Source organism: Diachasmimorpha longicaudata, chromosome 18 (assembly GCF_034640455.1).
Source record: "Diachasmimorpha longicaudata isolate KC_UGA_2023 chromosome 18, iyDiaLong2, whole genome shotgun sequence".
NCBI classification, from domain to species: Eukaryota; Metazoa; Arthropoda; class Insecta; order Hymenoptera; family Braconidae; genus Diachasmimorpha; species Diachasmimorpha longicaudata.
Genome location: NC_087242.1, coordinates 1778709 through 1801621, shown reverse-complemented (window position 1 = coordinate 1801621; position 22913 = coordinate 1778709). Strand labels below are relative to the sequence as shown.

The 22913-nt window shown below is 43.3% G+C and overlaps 3 protein-coding genes across 3 annotated transcripts in view; 1 reads left to right on the top strand and 2 right to left on the bottom strand.

Moving 5' to 3' along the window:
• The window catches only part of LOC135171036 (spermine oxidase-like), a 59424-nt gene extending 43381 nt beyond the window's left edge, over window positions 1-16043 (top strand). Inside the window, exons 3-7 of the mRNA XM_064137319.1 lie at window positions 12902-13153; window positions 13220-13430; window positions 13593-14282; window positions 15060-15166; window positions 15658-16043. Of these exons, the coding sequence (XP_063993389.1) occupies window positions 12902-13153; window positions 13220-13430; window positions 13593-14282; window positions 15060-15166; window positions 15658-15676 (1279 nt within the window). The 3' untranslated portion in view covers window positions 15677-16043. The remainder of the gene's footprint in view (window positions 1-12901; window positions 13154-13219; window positions 13431-13592; window positions 14283-15059; window positions 15167-15657) is intronic.
• A 2272-nt stretch (window positions 16044-18315) lies between these two features.
• Window positions 18316-19158, bottom strand: LOC135170783 (uncharacterized). Its single transcript, XM_064136838.1, has 2 exons — window positions 19128-19158; window positions 18316-19037 (listed from the first exon to the last, which is right to left on the bottom strand). Exons 1-2 carry the CDS (start codon window positions 19156-19158, stop codon window positions 18316-18318), a joined length of 753 nt encoding a protein of 250 aa, XP_063992908.1.
• A 1140-nt stretch (window positions 19159-20298) lies between these two features.
• On the bottom strand, window positions 20299-21626 carry LOC135170782 (uncharacterized). Its single transcript, XM_064136837.1, has 4 exons — window positions 21415-21626; window positions 21091-21333; window positions 20850-21026; window positions 20299-20806 (listed from the first exon to the last, which is right to left on the bottom strand). The coding sequence occupies exons 1-4, from the start codon at window positions 21624-21626 to the stop codon at window positions 20299-20301; spliced, it is 1140 nt and encodes a 379-aa protein (XP_063992907.1).
• Between the last annotated feature and the right edge of the window lie 1287 nt (window positions 21627-22913).

The window sequence follows — 22913 nt, the reverse complement described above, 5'->3', positions numbered from 1 at the left end:
ATTAAGTCTATTTCTGTTTTTCGCGGGGGGGGGGGCGAAGCCTCCGGCTCGCCTCGACTGCGACTTGTCACGCCTCGTGCTGCAAACTTCACACTTCTCACAATCCTCCACCTATCGTCCTCATGTCATAATCTACTATTATGTAGCGGGCGGGTGTTCATTTTTTTATTTCCCTCCCCTTCCTCTTACCCACCGCCACCAGTCATCTCTTTCTGCCGCCGCAGGGGAGTAGTACGGTATGGTGGGGACACCACTACACTCGCATGTTTTTCTCACTGGGTATTCCACGCCCCTGATTCGTCCAACTTCAACCCTCAATAACTTGAAGAGGGTGCATCTGATCAAAAAGTCGCTCAGGACTTTTCGATCCAGAATTTCATCCCCAACTTAAGTTTAAAGTTTGGACGTGCAATTCTGGGACACCCTGTATAATTGACTGTTGTTCGTCAATTCGAGCTTAATTATGGTGTGTTCGATAATGGAGTTATTTGCTGAGCTTGGGTATGTTATTAACTTATGGGGGATGCTATTTTTTATGAGGATCGCGGTGCCTCCGCCTAGCTTGGCGTTGAGTCTGTCGGAGCGGTGTAACGTGTAATTATGGAATAGTGTTTTGTGTTTTGGGTTGAGTTTTGTCTCAGAGATTAGTACTATATCTAGTTGGTGCTTTTGTGCAAAGTTCTGGAGGTAGAATCTTCTCTGGTGTGCTACTAGTGAATTGACATTGATCGCTGCTATCTTGAGGCGTGTGTAATGTGTGGTAGTCTGTTGTGCAGCTTGTGTGTTTTGGATGAGGTGTAGAAGGTTATTGTCCATTATTGCGTGTATGTTTCGTATCCGTTTAGCTCGGACATGGCTTGAATTCTGGAGGTGTTGATGGCAATGAGTGTGGCGAGCTCTGAGATTTTTTCAAATATTGCTTTTATATTGCCTTTTAGGTGTCCAAGCCAGTCAGGCTCGTGAGTGGGTTGGGTCCAGGGATGACTTAGGGTCTCTATTTGGTGGTTGGTGTTGGAAAGTGGTAGGTTGAGGGCTCTGGGTGAGGAATGGAGTAGCTTTGCTGGCTGCTTTGGCGTAGGAGAGATTCGAGCTGACTGCCTTGCTTGCTCTGATAATTTTGTCGTGAGTTTTGGTTTGTGTTATATGGCTATTTCTCTTTAGGAGGGCTAAGGCACTTTTATAATATAAGCAGCCTGTGTAGGGGGCGGGGTGTCCATGCTGGCCACAGTTGGCGCATTTGAAGGTTTGCCTGTCAGAGCTGAAAGAAACGGGGCACTTGCCAGGCTCGTGGGTCTCGCCGAATTTCACGCATCTGAATGCCAGGTGACAATTGGAACTCGCGTGTCCAAATCGTTGGCATTTCTTACATTGAAAAATTGTTTTTTTTCGTAGGTGTTCCCATCTAACTCGCTGATAGGCTAGGACCTTAATTTTCATTAGTTCCGCGAGGTAGCTATCATGCGTGACTTGAATAAGGAAGTGTCTTTGCGGACTAGATTTATTGAATGCGATTTTCGAGATTTTAATTATTTTTACGTTCTTGAGGTTCATCTCGTTTATCTCTTTTGCAAGATATTCTTCATTGAAGTCCCCATTGATGCCTTTCAGTACGATTGACTTGGGGCGGAGAGCTTTGGGCGTGTAGGTATAAAATTTGAGGTTATCTGATTTGAAGAAGTCCACTACTTTGCTGAAGACATCGAGGTGAGTGGGTGTGATCGTGACGGTGTTGGTCTCGTTATCTTGTTGTGCGTGGAATGCATCTTTGGTGAGTTCGAGTGGTTTTAGTTGAGCGATCACTTCGTTGATTGAGGCGTTGATGATGTGTATTGGAGGAGGCCTTATTTTTTTAGTTGCGGTGTGCTGAGGATCATTGCTGCTTCCGGGTTGGGTTTGTGGTTGGGTATGTGCTCCTGAGTGGTCCATCTCCTCCGCATGCTTGAGTGCTTTGAAGCTGTTGTCATCTTCGATTGGTTTAGCCCCCGTTGTGTAATTGTGTTTGGGTTTCGTAGTTTTTTGGGGGAAGGTCCAATTGCTTCCCTCGGTGCTGTTTTCTTCTGGAATACTATTGTATGTTCCTGTTTGGATAGTTTGCGTTGCGTGTTGAGTTGGATGTGCTTGTGCCAAGTTTCTGGGAATGTTGAGGTTAAAGGCCACTTTGCCTTGGGTGAGTTTCCCAAACTCTTTCATTCTTTCGAACTGTTTATCCAGGGCCTGGCTGGTGATGTTGTTTTCTTTTTGTTGTTGCGCTGGTTCGGGTAGTTTGTGTGCTCTCTGGTGAGGACATTGCTGGAGTTATTGTTTCCCCTGAGCACGCCGTGTTGGCGTTACTCAGTTTGGGGGATGTGCGGTTGAGAGAGAGATGTATTCTGAATTTTTGTGCCTCGTGCTTGGAAAGCAAAAATAGAGTTAGCCAGTTTGCTTTGCTTTGTATAGGTTAGGGGTAGGTTTTACGCACGCCCTTTTCGTACCGATGCTTGCTCGAGACTCCACCACAGATCCATCTGTATACCAGGCTAGCCCCCGGGGCGGCATCCAGTCCGCGTCCTTTCCTGACGGGGTTTCCCCCCATCTAAGGTTGACAATACCTCCCTAAATCATACCTTATATCACAGGTCATAACTATTTTAAGTTACGCACTACCGCTAGTTAATACCGGGTGGACCAAATGTAATCAAGCGGATGGCCAACCTGGCTCTGAAAAGCCAAGCGTTAACTGCAATGCATTCTATTTAATTGGAGCATCAAATTGCTTTGAGCAAACTGTCATCTTGCGAACAAACTGTCATGACTGCTAATTCTCGATACATGACGTCATAAGACATAATAATAGCTAATGGAAGGGAACGGGAACCACTTTAATAAAACTTTTATTTTTCCCTCGTTTGCGCCGACATTCATGGGACTAGTATCTAATATCCAAAAATTAAGCAAAACTCATGATTGATCAGTTGAAATATTGCAAGGTGCTTATTGCTTATGATCTATAAGACAATTGATTCTTATGAAGATCTTCCGAGTACCCCCAACAGCCCATCAATTGGTTCGGGTGTTATCGACATTTGATCGAGAGGCACCTTGTGTACTTGGTTCATGACAAATCCCTCATGGATTGACTATCAATGAACGATAAACTCTCCATCAATTAAGAAGTAATTACTCCACAAGGTGATGACCAGCGCTCAACAGAGATTGAAACCACCCCCACGGCCATCTTATGCCGAGCTACAGCTCAATACACGATCACATAGAGATAATGTATCAACCAATTTGCAATCAACTTAACCCACAAGCTGTTTTTGTACTCAACGTATAGATTAATTTTCGTTACTGAGGCGCGGAAAGCGCTACCTACCCGACTGGTTTGAGGACGATAGGTTAAATATTATAAGACGCGACCCTACCGAAATACATTACAGCTCCTAGGAGTATAGGTGCTTACCTACCTTCCGCTAAACGCCATCTACTATGCCTCTAGCGGGGACTGTCGGAACTTCGGAGTGACATAACAGTTGAGCGTTATTCATTTTTTAGTATTTCGATTAATGCGGAGGCGAGCCTCGACTTCAACTTGCCTTGCCTTGTGCAGCAAACTTCACACTCCTCACAATCCTCCACCTATCGTGTTCCGTGGCGGAATATTTTTTCATAAAATTTTGTTCTTTATTATTATTTTTTCTCCAGTATTATACAAATACTGTTGGAAAATTCAGATGTAGCGATAATAAACCATATTATCGCTAATTCTGAAATTTTCAGTTTGTCGGCCGTAAATGGGGGAATTCCCCAAATTTGTTAAACACTTTTAATAGATTATTTGCTTAAATTACTGCCATTTACGTGGGTCATTGATGTATTTAGAAGGGTCGCTCATGCATCGCCGACCCTACAGCCCAAATAAGGCCCGACCATCAACCCTCATTTTACGGCCATGCTTCTCCCACTCCATTCATCATTTTATGTGCTAAAGGACATTTAATAGTTAGTTCAATTTTAGTCTCCAACCTCGTAATAACCCGGACCGAATCGGTCTCTATTCCAGCTAAATGGAAGCGTTGCAAATAATTTCGTTATTGAATTTGGTCCTTCGAGCCGGATACATCCGAACAAGATGTTCGGGCCTCAATTTAGAAATAAGGAATAAAAATTTTGTTAGTAAAACTTTACAAGTTTAATTCTTAGGGTCCACGGGCACTTTTATTATTTTAATCCTCAAGGGACTCTAGGAAACACGTTTTCTAGTTTTTGCTATTTATAACACTTTTCCGGATCCCGACTATGAACTGTCGACCCTCCGTGTCATTAAGTATTTGGGGAATTTGTCCACAATTAGGTTCAACGGTTAGCGCGGAAGACCCAGGAAATTGGAACCTTGTAGAAGAGGTGGCAAATGGGCTAACCCCCCCCCCCCGCGACAATCTTTTGACCAATGACACGAGAGGTGTCGACCTTTTAGACCAATAGTTGTACAGTTCCCCTTCCTTCCTTGAGCTAAATTTTAATGCAAATCCCAGATAAAAAAAAAGGACTAAGACAGTCAAAACCCAATATTCAAAAGGACAAGACCTAGCTCTGTCTTCAATATTTCTGCCACTAACAAGACCGGTCGCTCTGCTAGTGTGTACGATCTCTTTAATTGCCATTCTAATACTAATATAGAAATGATTAATAAGTTAATTAGCCCATGACAAGTGAAGCTCCCATCGATTGCATAAATAGTATATTATTGAATGTCTTTTCAAAATAAATAAATATAGTGCAAAAGTGTGAACAACTCCAGTCAATTTATCCCGCCCAAAACTGTGATGGTTTACGTCTCATCACAGTCATCCGTTTAACCGCCGTTCCAAACAAGGAGGAATATTTCGGGACTTACCACCCCGAAAAGAATCGAGTCGTCGAACCGATCGCGGAGGAAACTCGTACGAACATATTTGGTCCTTCGAGCCGGATACATCCGAACAACCTACGCAGCAACTGCACCGCAACCAAGGAACACGAAAAGATAAGCTAGCCTAACATTTTAAATCGCCTATCCTATCCTTTCCTTTTCCTAAATCTTCGGCAAAATGTCACTATCGGAAGAGCAAATCGCCAGACGTGCCGAATTGGTTTCTCAATGTGGCTCTATCAAGAGGAGAATAACCAAATTTAAAAACTATTTGGAAAATTCTGGACCACATGCTTCCAAGGATTACATCGAGAAACAACTGCATCTCATCAACAATGAATACGTCAAATTGCCTGAGTTCACGGTAGAACTGGACACACTCGAAGCAGAAGGGAACCACGCAGAAAATTCAGAAACCGTCGAAGATGATTACGAAGAAATTCAAGTGTTGGTCCGTAAATTCAACTCTCGACACCTGGGCCAAGGTGAGGCCATCACGAGACAAACCAGTAACACGTCCACTATCCACTCACAGCTAGCGTACCACGATTACTTTAAAACAATACCGCGAATGGAAGCCAAGAAATTCGATGGGAAAATCGAAAAGTGGCGTACATATCGAGATTGTCTCACGGACAGTGAACGACTAGATATTCTGAAGCGAACATTGGAAGGAGAGGCGTTAGCCGCCATTGAAGGCTTTGCGGTCACCGATGAGAACTTCAACGTTGCTTGGGAACTCCTAAGGGACATTTACGACGTCGAATGGCTGCTCATATTGAGACATTTTGATTTGTTAATGGAAACCCCGAGCATGAAGAAGAATTCATCAGGAGAATTGAGAAGGGTGCTCAATCAGGTTCAAACTCACGCCCTGGCCATGAAAGCCCTTGGTGAAAACATCGAGGCATGGAATACACCTCTTGTTCACATCATCCTCAAACCACTTCACAATGACACCTACAGAGAGTGGAATCGGTAGAAAAAAGGAAAGATGATGCCGAATTATCAAGAGCTGCTAGAATTCCTACGCGAAGAATCTACAAAACTCACTGATGTCTCCCCAAAGTCCCCTATCAATGGCTCCAAAACCTCAGCAACCATCTTGAATAAAAAGAGCAAGAACAACAGGGACAATATGAGGACGCAAGTATTACTCACTGATACAGGGGAAATAATGTGTCATATTTGTAAAGAAAATCACGCAGTTGATACCTGCGCTAAATTATTAGCCCTCTCCACAACTGACCGCATCCAAGCAGCACGACAAGCACGGCTATGTGTCAATTGCCTCACTCCAGGCCACAAGACCCGAACGTGCAAGGAGGATAGGTGCGGCACCTGCAAAGACGTCATAATGTTATACTCCACCTACATGATGAAGAATTAAAGAACTTCAATCCCAAAACAGCATGACTAAGCACACCTATTGTCCCAGGAACACTTTCATCGGTCAATGAAGCAATCAACAGCACAGATAACACTCAACGACAACCATTAGTGACCCTGGTGGCCTCTCTGCCATCAAAATATCTCATTGTAACAGCAATCATACTTGTATTCGATAATCAAGGAACATCAATCAAATGTCGAGCTGTGTTAGATACGGGCTCCACAACGAATTTCATGACCGGGGACTCAGCGAAAAGATTGAAAATTCCAATGGAGCGATGTTCTATTCCAATATCGACGATCGTCAGAACTCGATCCGCCACAAACTACCTCATCAAAGCAAAGATCCAGTCGAGAGTCAACGCGTACTCGAGAACACTGAATTTCCTAACGGTATCAGAACTTGGAGGATTCCATCCTAATGAGCCAATTGATAGAAGTGTTCTCCAGATACCGAAAAATATTACACTAGCAGACCCCCATTTTGATCGCCCCGCCCCAGCAGATATGCTATTGAGTGCTGGAAGTACACTCTCATTGCTGTGTCAAGGACAAATCAAATTGGATAAGTCTGGATAACCCGATCTCATCACCCAGAGTACTCAACTCGGATGGATCATCGGGGGGAGCGTTATGGCATGCAAACGTTCCCAACACATTTCACCAACGTCTAATCACCTTTCCAATGCTGAACTCAACATTCAGAAATTTTGGGAACTGGAGGATCTGCCAAAACGACATTTTCTCTCCAAAGAGGAAGAAGCCTGTGAAGAGCACTTCAAACTTCACACCTATCGAGACCATGAGGGAAAACACGTTGTATCGTTACCTTTTAATGAGAAAAAACCCCTCATTTCAGCCTCAAGAATCAGAGCCGAAAGAATGCTGAAACAACTGTTAATGAAATTCACGCAAAATGAAGCTCTAGAGAAACAGTATCGGGATGTAATGCAGGAGTATATCGATCTAGGCCACATATCTTTAGTAAATGAAACAGAGGCACGAGACACGCAGATCGACATGTCTCACCACGCAGTATTCAAAACGACTAGTCTCACAACCAAAGTGAGAGTCGTATTCAACGCCTCCGCGAAGAGTGGAGAATTTGATACATCGCTGAATGACGCTCTCATCACAGGACCAACCATTCAGAATGATATCTTCAGTTTGTTAATCCGTTTCTGTTTAAAAGAAAGAGAAAAATCAGCCAATTCTCCAGCGAAGAATTCGAGAACATTCAAACTGAGGAATTCGTCTCGAACCTTCCAAAGCCTTGGGTTGCTAATCCCATCAAAACAACCCTTGGGTATATAAAGAGATCCAAAAACAGATATACCTTCAGTCTCAAATAGTTCAACGATCAACAGTGAATACGCAATAAGCAATTCTCGATAGAATATTCGCAAATTGGAATCGGACTCAATTTATCTAAAAATAGTGTTTTCCATAATCATCAAACTGTACATCACCAATTAGAGCCTATCGCGATGATAACTAATTATCACTTTTAGTTATTAAAATTCAAATAGTTTCTCTCAAAATCCTATAGATGGATCAAAACCTACCACGCGTTTAGATTCGTCTACTCAACGGACGTTTCTGACCACCAGTTCTGCTACAACGTTAACGAGCAACAGACGTGCAAGTGGTTGCAGATATTCTCAGTTTAAAATCTCAAAAACCCTCTGATTTTCAATCGCGTAATTTAAAAACTCTATAATTATTAGTACATCACCAGAAGTGCGTGAATTAAAATCATTAAACTCTATTGTAACAAGATTTTCTCGAAAGACGCGAGGTTACACCTCAAATTGTTTCACAATAAATTATACAGTGCATCTCCTATCAGTCTAAAGTGTCTCGTGTATTTTCTTAATTTTCTCATTGATCCCAAATCGGCACCGCATCCTCGTCTACAACTCAAACAGTTTCAGAACTCATCAGTACGTACTCACCGGAGATGTGGAAAAAATGTATAGACAGTTCTGGGTGAACAAAGAACAGGAAGTATCAGCGCATTCTTTGGGTTGACGCGTCAAACAATATTCAGACGTACGAATTGAACACTGTTACCTTTGGCGTTACCTCTGCGCCCTTCTTAGCCATCCGTTACCTCCAGCAATTAGCCAGCGATGAAGGCCATGATTACCCAGAAGCTGCTCTACGAATCCAGCGAGACATGTACGTTGATGACTTATTGACCGGTGCAGACAATAAGGAAGATCTCATTAAAATTCGAGAGGATATTAATTTCATTCTCACGAAAGGACACCTGAACATGAGACAGTGGGCCTCAAACGACCCAGGGGTTCTCAAGGGACTACCTGAAACGAACGTTAATATACAACTACAAGGTGGCGACGATGCAACAATAAAGGTATTAGGGCTTTACGGGAACTCAAAGAATGACTCCATGGTATATACCGTTGAACCAATACCATTCATTAAAAATGTCACCAAGAGAAAAATTTCTTCCGACCTCGCTAAAATATTCGATCCCCTTGGACTCGTTGGACCTGTCATCATGAAAGGAAAGATCATCTTGCAGCAATTGTGGAAGGAGAAACTCGGTTGGGATGACCCAGTCCCTCTGTCTATACATACAGACTGGGAAACGTATCTGCAACAACTCCCCTTACTCAACAATACGCAGTTTCAAAGGAAAACAATTCTCTCGGAAGCTAGGGAGGTACAACTACATGGCTTTTGCGACGCTAGCGATCAGGGCTATGGTGCGTGTGTCTACCTGAGGACAACTGACCGCAGCAATGAGACCCAAACGTACCTGCTTTGCGCAAAATCTAGAGTTGCCCCTATCAATAAAAAGGCTACGATCCCGAGACTTGAATTGTGTTCCGTATTATTGCTAACTGAACTCGTTGAGTCCGTTGAAAATACAATCACACAAAAAATTACGCGTTGAGTGCTTTGGTCCGATTCGATGATTGCCCTGCATTGGATAAATACTCCTCCGCACAAACTCACAATCTTCGTGGCAAACAGAATGTCGGGAATCTTGGAGAAATGCTCCAATGCAGAATGGAGACACGTGAGGACCAATGACAATCCAGCCGACCATATTTCCAGAGGATGTCTGCCAGAAGATTTCACCGAAGACATCAACTGGAAGACAGGACCTAAATCGCTCAATTCAACAGTAGATAAATGGTCAGAATCAAAACTCATTATCCCTCCAGAAGTACCCGAGCTGCGGAAGGTTTATTGCCTCTTGAGTACAACCCACAATAGACTCCTGAGTAAATTATCATGTATTGGAAAACTGAGGAGAGTCATGGCTCTTTTCCTACGCTTAGCGACCAAGAAGAAAGGTCCAATAACCGTGGATGAAATTCAAGACGCAAATGATCACATCATGAGATTGGTACAAGCGGCATGTTTCAACGCCGAATTGAGAATATTGAAGCAAGGAACTGAACTCCCACCCAAGCATAGATGGCTAGCAATGAGTCCATACCTAGATGCGAAAGGTTTGACAAGAGTAGTAGGTAGACTGAAAAACGCCAATATCAATTACTCGGAGAAACATCCTTTGATTTTTCCCAAACATCATCATGTCGTAGATTTATTGATACGTCGCGAACACCTAAGGACATATCATGCTGGTGCTCAAACCATTGTATATTCATTACGGAGAAACTATTGGATTCTTGATGCTCGTCAACGTGTTAGATACCTCATTCATAATTGCACGCAATGCATCAGAGCTAAACCACCCCCTACTAACTACATTATAGGTAATCTACCTGCAGCCCGAGTAACAGAGGCTCGAGCATTTTCGAATGTTGGTGTGGATTATTGTGGACCCTTTTACTTAAAGGAGAAAAAACACCGCAACCGCAACACCGCAATAAAATAAAGGTCTGGGTCTCTGTCTTTGTATGTTTCGTGGTCAAGGCAGTACATCTGGAGGTAGTGAGCGATTTGACAACGGTAGGATTTATCGCAGCATTTAAACGTTTCACATCAAGGCGAGGAAAATCAATGAATGTGTACTCCGATAATGGAAAAAACTTTGTGGGTGCGCAAACGAAATCAAGGAGCTATATTCATTCCTGCAATCGGAAACCCGAAATGAAATCATGCACAGACGTTTAGCAAATGACGGCATTGACTGGCATTTTATCCCACCCAGAGTGCCACACGTGGGTGGTCTATGGGAAGCCTGTGTCAAATCGTTGAAGCATCATCTATATCGGATCACAGATTGTCTCGTAACATTTGAAGAATTCAACACCTTAGTAATTGAAATAGAATCAATCCTGAACTTTCGTCCACTAACCCCCATGTCCGCTGATCCTCATGATCCAACTGCATTATCCCCTGCTCATTTCTTGATAGGCGATTCATTGACTAGCATACCCGAAACCGATTTCACTGAAATCTCAAGCAACCGTTTGTCCTCATGGCCAGACCTCATGGCCATGGCCATGGCCATATGGTAGTGAATTTAAGTGAAAAAGAAACAGACAATTTAAAAAAACTCTAGAGAGTAATTACTATAAAATTAAATTGTAAATATTCATAGTCCTGTTAAGTCCATTTCCCAATTCCTACTTCGTAGATTCGAGTATGCTGAACAATCATCTTTGTTGTGAAATTTGTTGAAAGGTATCAACTCTCAACGAGGGCAGGATGTTCGGGCCTCAATTTAGCAATAAGGAATAGAAATTTTGTTAGTAAAACTTTACAAGTTTAATTCTTAGGGTCCACGGGCACTTTTATTAGTTTAATCCTCAAGGGACTCTAGGAAACACGTTTTCTAGTTTTTGCTATTTATAACACTTTTCCGGATCCCGATTATAAACTATCGACCCTCCGTGTCATTAAGTAATTGTGGAATTTGTCCACAATTAGGGTCAACGGTTTGCGCAGAAGATCCAGGAAATTGGAACCTTGTAGAAGAGGTGGCAAATGGGCTAACCCCCCCCCCCCCCGACAATCTTTTGACCAATGACACGAGAGGTGTTGACCTTTTAGACCAATAGTTGTACAGTTCCCCTTCCTTCCTGGAGCTAAATTTTAATGCAAATCCCAGATAAAAAAAAGGACTAAGACAGTCAAAACCCAATATTCAAAAGGACAAGACCTAGCTCTGTCGTCAATATTTCTGCTACTAACGAGACCGGTCGCTCTGCTAGTGTGTACGATCTCTTTAATCACCATTCTAATATTAATATAGAAATGATTAATAAGTTAATTAGCCCATGACAAGTGAAGCTCCCATCGATTGCATAAGTAGTAAGTTATTGAATGTCTTTTCTAAATAAACAAATATAGTGCAAAAGTGTGAACAACTCCAGTCAATTTATCCCGCCCAAAACTGTGATGGTTCACGTCTCATCACAGTCATCCGTTTAACCACCGTTCCAAACAAGGAGGAATATTTCGGGACTTACCACCCCGAAAAGAATCGAGTCGCCAAACCGATCGCGGAGGAAACTTGTACGAACAGAATTCAATATTCAAATTCCTCGCATTTAATTTAAGTATTGTTGTAAATTTATAAAAATTGTGAAAGTTTTTTTTTCGTCTTTTCTAAATAAATTATCACGTAACAAAATACGACCTAGTGCTGATTTAAAACAACGTGATCCAACCGTTTGATTCTTCAGCCTAAAAAAACATATCGTCCTCATGCCATAATCTACTATTTCTGATTAAGTGAGCCAACCGGATAAAGCGGGTGGTTGTGTGTGGGGATATTTGTGATTATTTTTCCCACCCAAATTTCAGCCAATAGAATTGCACCATTTGTTGATATTTTGTATAGCCTACCTCGAATATCAGCGATTATTTTTCCCATCCAAATCTTGGCCAATAGGATTGCACCATTCGACGTTATTTTATATAGTCAACACGGTATTTCAGCGGAAATTCTTGGAAATTTCACTGGAAATTTTGCATGTTGATATATATAAAAAAAAACAAATGTTGAAGTAACCCTCAATTGTATCTGACAGATTAAATGGCAATTCGTTGAAAATTATGTCTCATGGTGCAATTCTATCGGCCAAGATTTGGATGCAAAAAATAATCCCCCGAATACCACTCGAACTTCGAAATTATCTGATATTTCCCTCAAGGTTCCCTACAAACAAATAAGCTCGTCAAGTTTTCCAGAAAAATCACTCGCGCTTCGCGCTCGTGATTTTTAAACTGGAAAACTTGACACGTTCATTTGTTTGCAACGAACCTATCGGGAAATATCCGATAATTTCGGAGCTCTTGTGGTATTACATGCGATAATTTTTTGAATATTTTGGTAAACAAACGACACTTAACCAAATAAACCTCTTTTCATGTCATGGCACAATTCTCTTGGCCGAAATTTGGATAGGAAAAATAATCCCCTGAATACCACTCGAGCTTCAAAATTATAGAATATTTCCCTCTAGGTTCCCTGCATACAAATGAAGTCGTCAAGTTTTTCAGGAAAAATCACTCGTGCTTCGCACTCGTGATTTTTTAGCCTGAAAAACTTGACTCCTTCATTTGTTTGCAACGAATCTATCGGGAAATATTCGATAATTTTGAACCACTTGTGGTATTATATGTGAGTAATTGCTGGTTATCTCAATTTATTAATTTTATTTCCAGATTTAACGATTACTATGAGAAAAATCGATTCACTGACGAAGCACGGGCAAGCCAAATACTAGAATGGATGGGAAAGTTTGACAATAGTATACAGTGCAGCGATAGCTGGTTTAACGTCTCGGCTAAAGGTCTAGCGGAATACAAGCATTGTGATGGTGACCTTCTGCTAAATTGGAAGAATCGAGGATACAAAACCCTCCTTGATATTCTTAGGGTACTGCATTCAATGTCTTGCAATTACAGAAACAGTAGGTAAAGAATACAGTGGAAGTACCGATACTCAACCCTTTAGACAGAATCCCAGAATAAAACTTTCAGATTTCATTGTTTAACAAGCAAAAAAATTGCTAAACAGACATCGGAGCTTATCGTCGTGAAAATGCAGACTACAATGTTTGCGAAACGTCGACAGAATGTTGAAATCGAACGCAGTTGTATTCATGTGGAAACCGATAATATAAATATACACAGCCGTGAAAGTCCAAAACTTGAAACGTCAAAAACTTGCCGCTTATTTCACAGAAGTAAGGTAAGGTGTGTTTTCTCATTAGCTTTTAGGAGAAACGGCTTTTTAGTAGAATGCAACTAAAAGAAACGGAATAACAACAATAAAGAAAATGCTCCATTTTCGATTACTGGTACTTCCACCGTATGTAAGGAACATCTATTAATTCATACTATCTTATTTCAGCATAAACATCCGGATCATTTGGAGGTCTTCCCTATCTTTGAAAATATTAGGTGCTCTACAGAAGTAAAAAAAATTGATTATGTAAATCCAAACGAGATTACGATTACAACCCACACAGGAGAAGATATCAAAGCAAATAATGTGATATTCACGGCTTCCTTAGGTGTTTTGAAACATGACTATACCTCCTTATTCAATCCCCCGCTGCCCCGATCGAAAGAACTCGCCATAAATGGGTTGAATATCGGAACAGTCAATAAAATATTCTTAGAATTTTCTCATCAGTGGTGGCCAACGGAAGCGGCAGATTTCGAATTTCTTTGGCCCGAAGAAGAGAAGAAAAAATTCTTAGAGGAAACTCCTGCAGAAGATCATTGGCTACTTGATGTGTTTGGTTTCTTCACTGTAGATTATCAGCCTCGGATTCTGTGCGGCTGGATCACAGGCGAGGGAGCTCGAGACATGGAGACTCTCCCAGCATGCGAAGTGAAGGAAAAAATTTATGGACTTTTGAAGAAATTCCTGGACAAAAAATATATCATACCCTCTCCAGATAAAATTCTGACATCAAAGTGGCATTCAGATTCAAGCTTTCGTGGGTCCTATAGCTTCAGAAGTTTGACTTCAGAGGACAGAAACGTTTGGGCGAGTGATCTGGCACATCCAATCGTAACTGGTGTTAACAAACCCGTGAGTATAGTCTACAAAGCTAGATTAATATTTCATATAGTAATTTTATATTTTGCAATTTCATTCAACTGGGGTAGGAGGCCTACGATGAATATTGACAAAATATTCCAGTGAATACATTTCAGGATCATGGCCATTGGTCACGTTAAGAAGCTCGGCGATAACAGTTGAAATTTGGTGGCAGTAATACCAAATAATTTGCATTTCGATCACGTACTTTCTGCTATTTTCACATAGAATTATATTTCTAAGTCTCATTCTCGATGATAGTTCTATGCGGGGGGGGGGGGGGGGGCTCCGTTTGTACTTGTTCAACTGTACAGAGAATTTTCCAACGGTGAGAGCACTACTGTGCAGGGATTCAACTGTCGAGACAAAAAGTTAGGCTGTCCATGTGGACCCAGCGCCAACCTATCCCCTGAGCAGCGCGAGCATCTACTGTCTTTTTCTTGACCCTTACTTTGAAGTTTATCTACGTCTATGTTATAATTTTGGTTCGTTGTCATAATTTGCCGCTTCGACTACGTTCTTCTATTTGTTGTTTCCATCGAGACAAAGAATAACTGGCGCCCTTTAGATAATTCTTTCCGTTTTCGGGCCGTCAAGGGAAAAGGGCGGGCTAGCTGGCTAATTCATGAAAGTGACAATTTACCACGTGACAAAATTAATCATGGCATGTCAATAACACTAGATTCTCCGTTTATTTTTAATCGGCAATTTAATTTTCTGACAGCTTGCCAGACATAAAGATTTTTTTTCATTCGCTTGTATTTTCAGATTATTCTCTTTGCTGGTGAAGCTACGCATAGCCATTATTACTCTACAGTGCATGGTGCCGTGATGACAGGATTCAGGGAAGCAAACAGGCTGATTGAGTACTACGCGTAGGTTGATCACTTCATTTCTCGAAATTCTTTTCTTTGTCCTCGTTTCGCTGAAAACAATTTCTTTTGGTCATACTTTTAATAATAATCAACCAAGGTCAACATGTTTCCAATAAAAAGGTACCATAATATACATTGATTGACTAATTTATATGCTGACATATAAATCGGGAGACCTGAGGATCCAAATACCATTGAACAGGTAACTTTCGGTTAATTCATCAATTTAACGAATTTTTTGGACATTTCTGAACCACAAGTTTATGAATTGACTTTTTGTTGTTAAATCGATCAACCTTGGTCTTCTAAATTATTTTAGTCTTTCAATGTGATAGGACAATCATTTATTTTCATCTGGATTGCAACGATAGAAATTCCAGAGCTTTGTTTACAATTGTGTTGTTAGATTATGTCCAAGTTTTCTTGCAAGACGTTGACTCGATTCGAATTTTTCTATAAGATATGTTGTATGTTGTATGCTTCCTTTTCAGAAGAGGATCAGCTTCATAAGACGTGCTCAGCAGGAACTGTTTTCCTTTTGTTTGTAGGAAATGGAGATACCGTTCGTCCTGCTTTTGAAACAATTCGCTGCATGATATATAAATCATATTTTTTTACTTATTCACATAAACACAGATACTGTAAAAATTTGAAATTTCAATTCGTAGCGCATCGTCCCGCGTTCGTTATAACTCTCGCGAACGCATTCACACATACACTTGTGGGTACGGAGATCCCCACTGGTGAGCATACAAATGTCTCTAAAGACCAGTACTACCGCGGACATCGACGCTGAATATACTTTTCAGTAAACGCCTTCATTACTGTGTATTATAGACTTACGCTACGGCTAATAAAGATATTGATAACGTGGTCACATTGTTGGGTTTTTTTTCTCGCAGTATACCCCGGATCCTATACATTGAAGTGATAGGATTAACCTTCCCTGATACGACCTGTTATCTGACTTTGTTTGAGCTGGGATCTTGTTCAGGAAGTATTTTTAATTGATGGATGAGATAAAAGTGGATACGGGAGGATATTCCTTAGGATCAAAAACTCACTGCACGTGTTAATCAGTAAATAGAGTCACTTTTATTATTAAAATTAATGTCAAATAATTACACTGCGTCGAAGGTCGGTATAAAGATTCTGTACGATTAAAATAATTAAACGCGGTACAATGTTAACTTATGCGGTGATCAATTGATTGCACGTGGCACTTTTAACAATAAATTGTGATTAAGGGCTAACACTTGCTAGCGAACTGTATCACGACCGGAAGAAGAATGAGGACAATTCCTGGGTCTGACGGAGGCAATTGTCTTACATTCGAGGTCACATGACCCGAATAAGAATAATCCTTCAGGTGTCGCCGTAGGGGTCGGGGTCAGGAACCTTGATTATCTTAGATAGGTCACTGGGCAATCCATAGCGCCATCCCAGAGCGAGTAGGGCTAATATATGTGCGTGTGTGTATGTGTGCGTGTGTGTGTATATGTGTGTGCATGTGTGTACAATTATGAAATTCGGTGGAAAAGCAAACAGACTCTCTCGGCGTGCTCACCTCCCTAGTCATTTGATTGGTCGTTCCAAGAATGCGTTGGACAATCTCGTAATAAGCGAGTGGAATATTTTGGAAACTAACCGACTGTAATGGTTGGGTGAGTGGGGTATTGCTGGGGCGGACATTGAAGCAACGCAACAATTCGGTGGATTATGGACCCTGGACATCAGTGAATGCTTCATGGCTTCCGAATCCTGGAATATTTTCCAGCTTACGAAGGTCGTACATTTTTTAAATCATTGGAAAAAGAATGTATGCAAGTACTGAGCAACTTGCGTAACCAAAGTAAAGTTAAAATCTAAATCTGTATAAAATAAAAAAAATATGGGTATGAAATTCATGCACGAAAGAAGTGAAACTTCTTAGCGATGGACTGTTAAAAAATTTTGTCTGAATTTTTTGTGATTATTTTTCCCGTCCAAATTTCAGCCAATAGAATTGCACCATTTGTTGATATTTTGTATAGCCTACTTCGAATTTCAGCGATTATTTTTCCCATCCAAATCTTGGCCAATAGGATTGCACCATTCGACGTTATTTTGTATAGTCAACACGGTATTTCAGCGGATATTCTTGGAAATTTCACTGGAAATTTTGCATGTTGATATATATAAAAAAAAACAAATGTTGAAGTAACCCTCAATTGTATCTGACAGATTAATGGCAATTCGTTGAAAATTATGTCTCATGGTGCAATTCTATCGGCCAAGATTTGGATGCAAAAAATAATCCCCCGAATACCACTCGAACTTCGAAATTATCTGATATTTCCCTCAAGGTTCCCTACAAACAAATAAGCTCGTCAAGTTTTCCAGAAAAATCACTCGCGCTTCGCGCTCGTGATTTTTAAACTGGAAAACTTGACACGTTCATTTGTTTGCAACGAACCTATCGGGAAATATCCGATAATTTCGGAGCTCTTGTGGTATTATATGCGATTATTTTTCCCATCCAAATCTTGGCCAATAGGATTGCACCATTCTACGTTATTTACGAGTATTTATATGGTGCAATCCAATGAGAATGAAATAAAAAGATTTTAGAAAATAGAAAACATTAATAAATTACCTTAGAGATAATTCAAACTCACGTGGTTTTTATATGAATCAAGGCATTCTGCTCAATGCAAATCTAAAAATAAGATTTTTCAACAACTTAATACTTATCTCCCTTAGAAAAAAGCAAACTGAAATAAATTTCATCACAATAGCAAACGTAACTTTGAAAAATGAATAATAATAATCCCTCTAGGGATATTTCTTTGAATTAACTTTGCCAATATTCGAAATCATCAAATAGAAATATTCATTTCATTCAGATTCACGCAACTTAATGGCTAATAAAAAAAAACGAAATCATAAATTGCGATAGCAAGAATATTTTTTTCTTGGAAATACGCTATTATTTTCTATTAATTATCCAACATTATTAATTCCTATTTTTTCTTTATAAAAATAAAAAAGAGGCCTGATAGGCCTTGACTTTGACTTTTATTGACTTTTATTGCCGTTAGACGGTCCTCTTAAGTCTAGAGGTGGAATCAGCTTTCCGGCCATTTTACACCCTGCCTTTAGGCAGCCGTCTAGTCGCTGGTCTCGATTATCTGTGCCCTACGCGTTAACTCGTCGAGACCCTTGATACCGTCCCTGTCGACATGTATATCTATGCATGCAGGCCCAAAAACGTCCCATCTGACTTCATCGAGCCTGCTGCATCTTGTGCATAGGTGAGGAGGATCCTTCTCCGTCAGCCCGCAACTTTTGCATAGGGGGTCAGTCCTTTTACCTCTCCTCGATAGGTACAGAGCCACGGGCCAGTGTCCAGTGATAAGCCCCACTATAGCTCGGAGCTTAGCCCTGTTTAGGCCCAACAGAGCTTCTGCAATCTTCCTAGTGGGTCTTTCCAAGAGGGATTTTGTGTGTCTGGCGCCCGTTTCCGAGCCCCACCTAACCACAATCCTCCTGTCTCCACGTTCCTTGACCAGGTCCTTCACAAAGTCGGTGTGCACGCCCACGCGCTCCAGTCCCCCCTGAGAGACCCATCTGCATTCGTTCTTGGCTAGCTCATCGGCTTTCTCATCGCCTCTGATACCAGTGTGGCCCGGAATCCAAGCCACCTCTAGCCGATTGTTTACGGCGATTTCCTCCATCACCTCGACGCATTCACCGACTAGTTTTGAGCAACACTCATATTTGATTATTGCCCTCAGCGCGCGTCTGCTGTCTGAGTAGATGAAGATCTTTTTGTCCTTGTCCCTTTCTGCAGGATCATCCCGGCGCAGGTCCTCAGGCCAGCCAGCTCTGTCTGGAACACGGTTGCGTGCGAGTCCAGCCCGATGGCCTTTACTATTGCGGGCTCCTCAGACCAGAACTCCGCTCCTGCTCGTCCGCTCACCCCAGATCCATGAATATACCAGACTAGCCATCTAAGGTAGACAGAAGTTCCTGGGAAAGTGCCATCTGGGTCCGTAGGCGTCAGCACCGCGCGACAGTAGCCCTTCCAGCTCTCTGTCTGCGCGGAGGACACTAGCATGCCCAATCCTGGCTCCCTTCGAGGTTCCCTGTAGCCGCAGTCTTGCAGTCGATTTTGTCGCCTCCTCCCTTATAATCGGGTGTGGCGATTGCATGCAGAGCAGGGCCTCCAGTGCTGAGCTCGGTGTCGTTCGAAGGGCCCTAGCTATGCTCAGCATCGCAAGCCTGCCGACTCTGTCCACCGCTTTCCTGTGACAGGCCTTATTTAAGACCGTGCACCACACAACGGCTGCGTATGTAAGCTGTGGGGTCATTATGGCCGTGTAGATCCATTTGACTATCCTTGGTCTTAGCCCCTATGTGCTTCCGAACATTCGCCTGCACGTTCAGTATGTCATAGTGACCTTATTGGTTTGCATGGCGATATGCTTTTTCCAGCTAAGCTTCTTGTCGAGCCAGATACCTAGGTATTTGACTTCTCCAGAGAAGTTCAGTTCGGTATTGTAAATGGAGGGGGGTTTAACGACACCCTTCCTTTTGCTTGCAAAGTGCACCATCTCCGTCTTGCCTGGGTTTACCCTCAGGCCCTTCGATGTGCACCGCTGCTGAACTTAGTACAGCGCTTTCTGCATCTTGCTATGTAGCATGCTCGCGTCCCTGCTAGTTACCAGCAGTGCCACATCGTCCGCATATGCCCACTGTCCTTACCCCCAGCTCCTCGATTCCAGTGAGGAGGCCGTCGACAACAAGGAGCCACAGCAGAGGGGAGATTACCCCCCCCCCCTGCGGGCAACCGCACCGCAGCCCTTAACGCACTGTCTCCGAGGGTGGAGTGGACAACTCTGGTTCGGAGCATGGTGGCTATCCATTTGGTGACCGACGCCTCGATCCCAAATGACGCTTTCTCCATCATGTCAAAGGAAGTATTGTCGAAGGCTCCCTATATGTCTATAAAGACACCGAGGGTGTCCTCCTTCCTTCCCTTTGCGTTTTCTATTATGCCAATCAAATGGTGCAATGCAGTCGCAGTTGATCTGCCAGCTTGGTATGCATGTTGTGAGGGCCATATCTGGTTTGCTTTCAGTGCCCCCTCCTTAATGTGCCTGTCTCACCAGTCTTTCTAGCGTCTTCAGCAGGAAGGAGCATAGACTGATCGGTCGGTAGGCTTTTGCATTATCATAGCTGCATTTACCCGGCTTAAGGAGAAAAACAACTCTGACTTCCCGCCACCTGCTGGGCACATAGCCCAATGCTAGGCAGGCCCTCAGTGCCGGTAGCAGTCTGCGCGGGAGCAATGGACCCCCTCTTCGCAAGAGGGCCGGATATATTCCGGTCGGACCCGGGCTCTTGTGCATTTCGAAGGAGTCCACCGCCCACCGCAGCCTGTCCAGCGTTACTATTCTTGCGGCTAGCTCCCAGTCGAGATCGCCGCTTCCTGATCGCATCCAGTCTGCCTCAGGGCACTCTGCTGGGTGCTCCATAATAGAGTCCGGAAAGTGCGCGCAAACCAGATGCTGAAGGACCTCTCGCGGTTCTGTGATGGTCTCTCCGCTTGTCAGCGTGATTCCACCCAACCTCTGTGCAGGGACCCCCGAGAGAACCCTGCGAAGTCTGGAGACCCTTGATAGTGCTTCCAGTTACTCACAGTATGTTCTCCAGGTGAGCTCCTTTAATTGTTTGATGAGCCTCTTGTACTCCCCCTGCGCATTTCTGTACAGAGTCCAGTCCTCTCTTGGATCTGTACGCTCGGTTACCGAGTCTCCTGGACTGGCTTCTCAGCCTGTCCAGTTCTCGACTCCACCAAGGCACTTTGTTCCCTTGCCTGCATCGTTTAGCCGGGCATGCCATCTGGAGGGACTCGGGCTGCAGGGCCTGACGCGTCCTACCCTGAGCCTTTCCTGCAGGTTCCTCTCAAAGGAGTCCCAGTCGGTGGCCCTTGGGTTTCTGCGCAGGTAAACTGCTGTAGCTTGGCACAACCCTCAATGCTAAATCTAATGCGTCGATGGTCGGAATGTGTGTCCTCCCGGTCGACTCTCCAGTCCATGCATCGCCCCGCCAGTCGGCGGGTGCACATGGTTATGTCAATGATACATTGACAGCGCGAGGTGACAAATGTGGGCCTCGAGCCCCTGTTTAGGATTTCCAGGTCCACGTCTGCCATAAATTCCAGGAGAGCAGTGCCCCTGTCATTACATCTTTCACTGCCCTACACCACGTTCTGCGCGTTTGCGTCGCATCCTATGATGAGTGGCAGCCTTTTAGCTCTGCAGTGGTTCACCAGATCACGCAGTTCCTTAGTAGGTGGTGGTGTCGGTGAGTCATGCGGAAAGTAGGCCGAGCAGAAAACAATGTCCTCCGCTCTTGCCTTCCCCTGAAGCCTCATGACAACCGCCACCAGGTCTCTGTGGCAGAAGTTAACCATTCCCCTGGCTCCGCACGCTGTTCTGACAGCAATGCAGGCCCTGGGGCTCAGGTCGCCCCGGGCATAGAAAAACTCCTCGCCTCCCGATAAGCTTTTAACAGAGCCTCCGTGATGCCAGAGCTCCTATACATATGTCTGTGTGCTCCACCGCAAGGCTGCGACAGCCCTGCTGAGTCGCCCCTCCCCAGAGGCGGCCTTCCCCTCCGGCCCCTTGCGCGTCCGCTCGGTGGGGGCTGTGCGACAGCAAGGGGGTCCCTCTGTAAGAGGGAGCCCTCCTCGCCCTCCCGCGCCCCACCCTCGCGACCGCCTTCCTCGACAGTCTCGGGGGCACCCTCCGGACCATCTGGCTCAGTTGGCGCTCCCTTCCGCCCGCCCTTGTAACCTGCGGCTCCCACTTTGGTCAGTGGCCGCATTCGCTGGGTCCCGCTGGGCCCGAGGTGCTCAGCTCCTAGAACTTAGGAAACTATATTTTCAGCTTGTCGCATTTCAGGATTCATCCAGTATGCTATTTATAGCTGGTCATTCGATGACTTTAGTAGAGGTCCATGTGTTCCTTCGTCTAACCTTCTCTAGACCAATATTAAAGTACATTTTCAACTTTTCGCATTTCAGGATTCATCCAGTATGCTTTTTACAGCTGGTCATTCGATGATTTTAGTAGATGTCCATGTGTTCCTTCGTCTAACCTCCTTCGTCCTTGGAGAGGACTTCCAGTGTTTGTTTGTTCTCATTCCGGCATTTGTGATAGCTATTCTCGCGAAATCGCAATCGCTATCACAAATGCCAACAATTCCCGAAAATGATAGAAGTATTCTGCCACAGTCGGATGAAATAGCTCCAGCAGTCTCAAGCCTAAAGTAGTCCGAACTAAGCACCACCACCACGTTGAATAAGAATGCTAGTGCAATTTTTCAAACAGTGAGCCGGAATGAGAACAAACAAAGACTGGAAGTTCGTTTGTTGGACCTCATAGAATGAACCAATAATGCAGACGACCAACTAATTTTGGAATACTTGACTCTAAAATGTGATTTGATGACACTCTCTTGGGCCGTAAAATTGAATGGACTGCGTAGAAGATGGCAATATGACCTAAAGAAGCTTACAGAAAAATTGAAGGAATCAGTCTTTACCGCGTCCAATGCGAGAGGTCATTTTAGATCGGAGAATCCCAAAAGCAAATTTTCTTGCACATTCCCATTAGATGAACTCGATGAGTGTTTGAAATTTGACGCAAGCTTAAATCCACAAGATGACAGCAATGTAGAGAATTCAGAAGTCGCTATC

Coding starts and splice junctions, on each gene's coding strand:
- LOC135170783 (XM_064136838.1), bottom strand. CDS start 19,158: ATGGCTAGTCTGGTATATTCATGGATCTGGG. Junction 19,038..19,127: donor GGTATATTCATGGATCTGGG/GTGAGCGGACGA, acceptor ACCGTGTTCCAG/ACAGAGCTGGCTGGCCTGAG.
- LOC135170782 (XM_064136837.1), bottom strand. CDS start 21,626: ATGGTTAACTTCTGCCACAGAGACCTGGTGGCGGTTGTCATGAGGCTT. Junction 21,334..21,414: donor GCAAACGCGCAGAACGTGGT/GTAGGGCAGTGA, acceptor AATCCTAAACAG/GGGCTCGAGGCCCACATTTG. Junction 21,027..21,090: donor ACCTGCAGGAAAGGCTCAGG/GTAGGACGCGTC, acceptor TAAACGATGCAG/GCAAGGGAACAAAGTGCCTT.